Source organism: Neophocaena asiaeorientalis, unplaced genomic scaffold (genome assembly GCF_003031525.2).
Source record: "Neophocaena asiaeorientalis asiaeorientalis breed wild unplaced genomic scaffold, Neophocaena_asiaeorientalis_V1.1 scaffold10, whole genome shotgun sequence".
Classification (NCBI taxonomy): domain Eukaryota; kingdom Metazoa; phylum Chordata; class Mammalia; order Artiodactyla; family Phocoenidae; genus Neophocaena; species Neophocaena asiaeorientalis.
Window position 1 is genome coordinate 2444553 of NW_020172817.1, and position 9307 is coordinate 2453859.

Here is a 9307-nt window from a genome sequence, read left to right on the forward strand (position 1 = left end):
CATCTTTGCCACCCTGCGGTGCACGAGACAAACCCCTCCCTTCCACAGGGCGTGGAGGCTGCAGAAGCTCTGCAGAGCTCAGCGGTCCTAGGTGGCTTGTCGCCCTGAGTCATCTTCATCCCAATCCCCTTCTCTTCTGCAAGACTCTGGTGCTCCGAAGCGGCCACGTCTGTTTTCAGTGCCTAAAGCTCTTTGGGAGTGGTTGGTGTGAAATCTTTGGACACTGTCTTAGCTCTTCCAGGCCTTGGTGTGTTATTTTCAGTGGGGAAATGCATTGTGATTACAGTAATCCAGCACCTAATAACTGGGTGTGCACCCCTCACGGCCCTCCTGCTCTCTGCTCACACAGATTCGACTTCATCTACGACCTCTTTGAACACGTTTCAAGCCGCACGAACCAGGATACCTTGAAATGTGGAAGCAAACATCGGCGGCCCACGGTCAGCTCGCAATTCAAGGTTAGTCTACGCTGCTGGCCTGGACGGATCCATCTTTATTGTGATTTTAAGAATTGAAAATAGGAAATGGGTATCTGTGAGGTCTATGAAAGTGTTTATTATTATTATTTTTTCTATCATCCTTTTAAACCAGTCAGGGCTCTAGGAAGAAAATATACTTTTCTTTTTTTCTGAGCCAGATGAAAAAAAAAATGTAGATTTTTTTTTTTTTTTTTTTTTTTTACATTTTTTTTTTTTTTTTGCCAAAAATAAATAGCTACTTATTCTAAGCTTACGAAATAGTAAGTCTTCATAAGAAGGACTGTTTGGTCATTTGGGATCACTCTGATTTGTATTTAAAGACTCATGTGCATATAAAGTATCTTTCTTCCTGTGTCTGGATTGTTTTTATTTTTCCCAGGTATGTTTACAGTATCATAACTAGGAAGAATAACCAAGTGCATGGTTAAACAAGATCAGTGTCATTTACCTTGTCCAGATGTCTAGAATTCAGGGAAAATAAGAAACATTCTTACGTGCATTTTAAGTATGTAAGCCTTTTAGGTAGTTTAGAGGCAGATAACATGAAGACCATTTCTCTAACTTAACTGTTCTGCTTTACCCCCAAATCTTAGCATGAGGGGGAGCTGGAGGCATGTCAGTCAACAGACCTTTATTAAATTTGCCCTCTGGGAGGCTCTCTTCCATTTAGTTAATCAAAGTTGGATGCTTTCGAGGCGGTGGGCGAGTTCTGCGTTAAGGTCTGTTTACAGCATGGTTGGGGATGAGCTGGACCCACAGCACCATGGCTGACAGTGCTGGGCAGGTGTGACCCTTACAGGATACAATAATAATAATAGCTGTCGTTTATTATACACCCTCTATGTTCCAGTCATTGGGCTAATCACTTTATATATGCTACCTTGTTCACTTCTCCCATATTCTTAGAAGTACGCATTACTGTCCCCACTTTATAGATGAGGAAGCTGAGGTTTAGAGAATGGAGGCTTGCTCAGTCCCTCTGAGGACTGAAGCTAGGATTTGAATTGAACCTGGGTCGGTCTGACTCTAAACCCTAGGCTCTAAATCGTCCAGCGGCGTTGTTACATTGTCTTTTTCTAGGTCATTGTTGCCTGGAGTTGTCTTGGAAGGCTTTGTGGATGTTTGGGACTTAAATTGGACTAGGAATCAAGGAAATGGAAGAGAGTGGGCAGGGCTTCCAGGCAGAGACAAAGGCAAGAGGCGGACTCCTGAGTCCGGAATGTGAGACCTGTTCCCAGAGGACGGGACACCTTGTAGGAAGTTAAATGGGTACCATACCAGAGTATGAAGGGCCATGAATTCCAGGACATTCTGTCATCTGTGAGAAATCCTAAAGCTTTCTGAGCACAGAAGTAACTAATCAGTGTAGTAGACAACCTAGTTTCTTCAACAGTAAAATTGTAAGAAGAAAGAAACAGACAAATGGAGACTGAGGGAAAACCAACGGATTAAAATAGACTGAATAGATATAGCAACCAACTACACTACGCCAGGGACCTTATTTGCATTCTGATTTCAAAGAATACGCTATTTTTAACTTATGAAATTCGAGACAGTTGAGTATTTTAAAATGAAACTTGAGCTAGTTGCACCTTTTCACATTGATATTAAGGAATTTGTGTTAAATCTTTTCAGGAATGATATTATGGTTACCTCTGTATGTTTTAAAGTTTTTAGCTTTTGATAATACATAGTGAAATATTGAGGAATGAAATAACACAGTGTCTGGGATTTGCTTCTCTACTAGAAGTGGGCATAATGTGTACGGGGACAGGGATGAGATGAGGTGAGATGAGCCGGCGGCCGAAGCTGATAATGGGTACCCGTTACATGCTCTGTCTGCTTTGGTAAATGTTAAAAAAATCTTCACAATTAAAAAAAAAACTAAAGAAAAGACAGTAGTATTACAGAAGATTGATCTGCCTGGTGATTTGAAGGAAGAATGAGAGATTTTAGCTCAAAGACCAGTGAGATACTGGTAGAAGCTGTCATTTTGATGGAAATAATTAATTAAGAGGAACAACCAGTGGAGAGTGGATACTTCTCAGGTTTTCTGTATAAACATTGAAATATCCCAGGGTGGTTTTTTTGCTGGTTAACAGAACAGATTTTTTTCTTTCTTTTTTTTTTTTTTAATGATACTGTGTCAAGGAAGTAATAAATGAGTTTTGTATATGTAAAATAACTTCTATGACAATTATAATACCTTTGTTTTATTAGAATGACAGGATTAAAAATGAAAATGCTATTATTCCTCAGATTTATATTGTTTTCTTTTTCTTCTTCCTGATGAGTGCCTAGGGTGCTGAGAAATTTAAAGACATAATAAGAGACTAAATCAACATATACTTTTTCCTTTCTAATAGGACTCCCTGCATTCCTTAATGGCAACGCTAAGCTCCTCTAATCCTTTCTTTGTTCGCTGTATCAAGCCAAACATGCAGAAGGTAAGATTTACAACCAGACTGACACTGTCTTATTTAAGGACACCGCCTCCTGGTGTGGTGACTCAGAGATTCGGTTTCTCCAAAGTCCTTTCATTATAGATGGTTGGAAATGTATATGACATTATTATAACATAATATTCACTGGAAAAAAAATCCCTTTGTCTTTTGGGCCTATTTGTCTGCTTTCGAATGATGCCATTATGCTTTAGAGAAATCTGGTTTAAAAGAAAACATTGTGAAGCCTTCGCATTTTTATTTTAAGCATTGGTTTGAAATTCTTGGGCAAGCTCCAGAATGGGACATGCCTTCTTTGGAAGGAATGATTGGTGTGTTTTTTGTTGTGGTAGAGCTCTTTTTCATTTTATTTTCTTTTGCTTTATTGTTAAACGTGACAGAGTGTCTGTATTCTAAGTAGTAATGATGGATTTTAAGGACTTTTACTCGTTGGTTGTAACTAACTGGAAGACTCCTGTCGTCGGAGGAAGTTTTTGTGTCTAGGCTCTTGGTTTTAGCTTTTTAATGCCATATCCCGATCAGAAACCATGTGAGTTTTATACAGAGAATCTATCTGAACAAAAAAGATTTAGTATTAGGTGAATGCAGCTGTTGAGTCTAAGGCTAAATGGGCGACTTGCCGTGAAGTGCTGTTAAAAAACTGAAATTATTTCGATTTGGCAAACATCTGCTCTTAGTTACCCCTGTGAAGAAAGGAAATCCCCCAACAAAATAATAATGTCAAGGGCCTCTCATGTGGAAGAACTAGATGCTATCCTCATAAGGATTAAGATAAGTAGTCTGACCTGAACTGTTTCCCATGAGACTGTTAGGTTCCACAATGCCGCTGTCAATAACTTTGCTGATGCTAAATCTTATTTTTATTTTGTTTACCAGTTACCTCTGACTTAATATTACAGCGATTCCTCACTTAGAGTTTAAGGGTTTTTAAATAAGAACCACAGTGTTGAATTCTGTCTTTTAGAAAGGCAAAACTCAATGAGGGGAGTATAATCCGTTTGGTTTGTTACCTCACTCTGAGGTGCGATGGGGAGAGTTTGGCATCTGTGTGGCGTAAAGTAGCTGAGACTGGGGTTCTGTAGATCTGTGATGACTCGGTGTGCATCGGTTCTGGTAGTTGACATAGTAACTCATCATTCCATTTCTCAAATTTATAGTAAAATGTTTTAGGTTATCACAAAAAAACAGCAACTAAGTTAACAATACACAGCTTGTGTTGACATAATGTTGGAGATTAATAGTTAAACCATAACCATGTACCACGTCAGCTGGCTTATATCCACCTGCTGTGCTTTATAAAACCCCAATGGGCAGGATCTACAAGATGATATAAATGGGCTTTGCGTTTGGGGTCTCCATTCACAGGAGCTGTGTAACCTCTGCCAGTGTTTCTTCTTTTTACAACAGGGGTAATAATACCATCACTTAAAGATGCATGTTTTCCCCCAATTTAAGGTCTTGGGTATTGAGATGCATCTTGCAGCTTTTTGGCGAACCACAGTTTAAGTGGGAACTCTCTTCTCTCTTCTTAGTGGTTCAGTAATTGTGCAGTTTTACAGCCACTGGCACCTTAGATTCAAAGAAATGGAGGGGACCTGCCGGTGCTTATTTATAAGGATAGAAATTTGAATTTTAAAATCTCAGCCCTCCATGTTTTTGTTTTCTCTCTTGGATGGCACGGACTTAGTTTTTCCTTTAAATCGTAATCACTTTTGAAATTAGGCCTGCTTGAAAACGCATCAACAGCCAGGATGTTGAAGAAATTGCCTCTTTTTGATGTTTGTTTTTCCTTGCTGGGACTTGGTTGTGCCTAATTGCTTTGGTGTTTGCATTTTAAAAAATGACCCAAGCCCATCTCTGGTTCCATTTGTGTCGGCTCACAGCCCTTTTCACCTCCTGACCCGTGGCAGGCACTGATTAATAACCTGCCGGCAGATGGGCTGAAGAAGACTTTGGAAAACGTCTTGGTGCCATTTTCAAGGCACCCAGCAAGTCAGACATGAGAACTGACTTGTCTGAGGCCTAAGATGTAGGTGTGGTATTAAGTGCGAAGGGGCTGATTAGACTATAGAAATAGTGGATTGCAACTCACTTAGCAGTCATTTAGTTCCATTGCAAATACTGGAGTGTTACTGGTGATGGTATATGAAATATATGTAAACAACCCTCATTTAGAGTTTCTTACGACATTTCTTTTGTCCAAAGATAGATGCTTCTAGAAATCTCACAGGGAAAATCTTGCTTGCCTTTACCCAGAGATGGGGAATGTGTATTTCCAGTCTGCACCTCATGCCCTCGTCAGGTCAGATGTTCATCACGGGGGCTTGAGAGGATGTATTCAGATGTACGTATATGGAGGTGTTTTGTACATCATTCAGGCATGTAGATCATGGATCTGGGCAGCTTCTAGAGGTTTCTTTTGGCAGTTCTGTGACCCAAAAGGCATAAGAATAAGGGCTGTAAAGCCTGTGGCCTGGAGAACTGGGGCCTTAGAAAAAGTGGAGTAGCGGCTTGGTGCTTTCAGGAGCCTGTGCAGCGCATCCAAGGCTCCCGTGGTGGCCTGGCGAGTGTGTGCACACGGCCCCCTGGGCCCCAGGCCTGTGGTACAGGCTGCCTCCTCTCCTTGGCGAGTGTGTGAGACTCAGGATGGGCCCTCGGGCCCCAAGCATCTAGAAATCCTTTTGTGGGAATATTATGGATTTTCGTTATTTGGGACTTGTATGTTTTGCTTTGAAAAGCTGATGTAAGCGGGGAGAACATAACTGACATGCTGGAACAGTTATGTCAATTCAACTGTTATAGTATGTGGACTTTTTCTTTTTGTGAACGATTTGTAGCTAATCTTGAGCGTTGCGAAGAAGACACTTCACTAACGTTGCTGAGAAGTCCTCCTGGCACTAAGTTATGAAGAAAATAAAGGCATACCTCTTGGTAGGGGCCGGCCTGCAGCCAGTTCTTTGCCTCAGATGGCACTGAAGGATACAGTCCTCCCCTCGGCTTAGAATGTCCAGTTTACAAAGGGCAAGCTTCTCCATCAGACGGTTTTTGGTGGGTGACGTGGCCTCATAACTTTTTTCTGTTGTGGTTTGCTTTAGGCAGTAGTGTTTCTGGCCAGAAGTGCCCAAACCAACCCCAGGAGATTTCTATATCAAAGAAAACCTGCTTTGCCTCCTGAGAATCTCTCCCCAAGGGTGTCCCGTGATCTCTGCCTTCTCTCCCTGCCTGGTGCAAATAACTTCTAGTCAGAGAAGTCTGTTATTAACATTCCTCAGAAAACCCCTGAGGAGCTGCAGGACAGAATGAAAGAAGGGGACAGACGGATAAGTATCAGCAGAGCCGTCGGGGCGTGAGAACTGGTTGCGCTTCCCGGCCCCGAGTGCGAGGCCGGGCCCACTTGCTGCAGGGGCAGAGCAGGGCTGTCGTGTGCAGCTTGCCTGGCTGGCTCTCCTCTCTCTTCTTCTGTGGGTTGGATGTGAGAAGCTCTCGGGTTCTAGGGGGAAGCATCCTTGACTCCTGCAGGGTCATCTTTGAGCTTTGACCCAGCATAAGTGCATCCTCAAAGATTCTGTGAGGTCTTCTCCAAAAAGGCAGGATCTGGGTCCCCTGAGTGGCCCTGACCCTGGGAGCTGCTGGGGGAAGGCTTCTAGCAGAGGTGGCTGCAGGGGGTCAGGTTTATCTAAGGGAAGAGTGAGGAAGAGGGGTGTCCGTGCCGAGGGGAGAGCGGAGACCAGGCCTCCCAGGAGGGAAGCCGTGCGGTCTGTGCGCCGGACTGCAGTGGTGTTTGCTGGAAAATGGAACATCGAGCTTGAGACCCAGGACTGGCCTGGCTGTGGGCGTCTTGTCTTAAAGCACTGCCTCCAGGCCCCGAGATGTGAGGACTGTGAAGCATGTCACACCGAAGTCGTCTTTAAGAGACTTCAGAGGAGACCAGTGCTTTCCTCTTAAATGACTCCTGCTGACCTGTGTCCGTCTCTTTCATGGGGCCACTGCTGACACCAGACTAGGTCCCTCTTTTACACAACACTCAGGACCACACATGAAGTGAGGACGCTGTGCTGGCATTACGGAAACACGAGCCTTTTGTTTCCAGCGGCATCGTGATTTGATTAATGGCTTCACGAATCGAGCACGTTTAATCCCGGGGACTCATGTTGTGTGCGATCCAGGTGCTGCCTGCCACTTTTTTCCCTGTTTCTTTTTTTTTTTTTAACAGAGGCCAAACATTTCTTTAAGTAATTCTGATGATACTGTAGCATATTTCCTACCTTGAATTATTTTTGTCCGATTTTATTCTTCCTAGATCTTTTTCTCTCATTTAATTCATCTTATTTCTCTTGAGCCTTACTGAAACTTTATTCCAATGACCCTTTACGTTTCTTTTTAGGCTTTGGTGTCTCTACCTCAGTGCTGTTTTCTGAATAAGGTATTCCACAAATACGGAAGACCTTGACCAAGTACAACTTTGCAGGGCCTGCCTCTGCCATCTTTGTGCCCCGCTGTGTAGCTCAGCCGGCATCCAGGCTGTCATATGTGCTCAGTAAACGTTGAATCAAATTGCTCGTAAAAGGACACCATGGAGTTGCTCATGGTGTGTGAGTACTTGACTTTGCCAAAGATGAAGACTTAACGCACTATCTTGAATCCTTACTGCTATGCGTTCCATTTTGGTCTGTTTAATTGTTTTTGGATCATCTTCGATTTGTATAGCTGGAAGTTACCCTAGGGATACACCACTAGGTCAATATTAGAGTGATGTCCTTGCTGTGATCCAGTCTTTCTATGTTAATGTGTTATCTCTCCCTCTCCCAGCTGACCCCCTTCTCAGACATGGTGCCTCCCCCAGCCCCCCGCCAAACCTCCAGGGTTTGGAGCCCTTTTGGAACGGCCAAGCACAGCACTGGAGACTCATTCACAAACACTTTGAGCTGGGCTGGGTGCTTCATACTCAAGCACTCAGATCTCTAAGTGGGGTACCCCTAGGGAATGTGTTCGCTGCCATGATTGGGCAAGGAGGTCTGGATGTGCAAATCTGCCAGATAGCAAGGGTTTAACCTAGAAGGTTAAAGTGGATTTTAGCACTTTGATTGACCTTTCTGGAATTGTACATCATTCAGTCCAAGCATCTATTACTGTATTGAATCGAAGACTCCCATGATTGTAAAGGGCACCGTTATTTATACATCACTGTGGAAGCAGAAGCTCTACCTAGTTAACCAGGGCACGATGCTGTCTTATCTCCAGGCACTTGCTTTTTAATTTGCAAGAATGAAGTGGAGGTCATTCGTCCACCACAAATCCTTGCTTCACTGGTAACACAGTTACACCTTGTCACCCTGTTTCCAGGCCTTTCTGCAGGTAAAATAACTTTCTGTTTCACCGATGACTCTAGAGAGGAGTATTTAGACTACATTTAAAGGACAGCTGGACTCAGTGCAAGTACTTCCAATAGTGCCTGTGATTTTCAAAGACAATGAAAAGCTGTGATGAAATCCATGCACATCCGTGTATGGAATTACAGCATGGTGGTCAGCAAGTCACAGACACATTCAGGCAATTTGAGAGGGGAACATATTTGCGTTAAGAATTGATGAAATATGGTCGGTTTATCCCCTTGCAATGAGACACAAAAGGATCATCCTCCCTCTTCCTAAATAATTCCCAGGAACAGAGAATATACTCTTTCCTTACACCTAAAGGCACCCTGTTGTCTTTTTTAAAGCTCTTACTATTTATGGGAAAGGTTGTACTTGTACTGAATGAAATCTGCATTTCCGCATCTTCCATTCACTGGTTTTCATCAGTGCATAGGTGGCCCTGCGCCACTCCCGCTGAGACATGGGGTGCAAGGTACCCTGGGTCTAGCGAGCTCTGATACACAGAGGCCCCGCCCATGTGGGAAGGCTGTTGCTCAGGTGCAGGGCCCCTGAAGCATTGGGATGAAATCGAAATACATCAAAGGTGTGTGACTGGGTATCTGTCCAGCCTGTTGTCGCTGAGCAGTTGTGTGACCTTGGGATCGTTTCCTTTTCTCCAAAGTATGTAAAGTCATGGTGCCTGTTGAGGGGAGCAGTTGTAGGTATTAAATGAGGGACATGAAACAGCTACACTGCAGTGTATGAAGCAGTCCATCCTTGCGTTACGTGTTCGGGTTGGAAAATATGCTCACTTCATCCTCACAAGGTTAACCCCCAGTTTAAGCTGAATCAAGGAAAAGCTAAGACTACTGCCAGACCTTTTCCTTTTTGAGTTTAGTTTTAAATCTCATACCCTTGGCAGATTGTTGTAACGAGCTGCTGCTTTTTTTAATTTCCTTTAGTCGTTTTTTTTTTTTTTTTTTTTTTTTTTTTTTTTTTTTCCGGCCCCCTC

General features: G+C 43.2%; 1 protein-coding gene across 1 annotated transcript in view; it reads left to right on the forward strand.

The window, feature by feature from the left end:
• The window catches only part of MYO10 (myosin X), a 218301-nt gene that overhangs the window by 142337 nt on the left and 66657 nt on the right, over positions 1-9307 (forward strand). Inside the window, exons 18-19 of the mRNA XM_024741735.1 lie at positions 350-458; positions 2846-2926. Of these exons, the coding sequence (XP_024597503.1) occupies positions 350-458; positions 2846-2926 (190 nt within the window). The remainder of the gene's footprint in view (positions 1-349; positions 459-2845; positions 2927-9307) is intronic.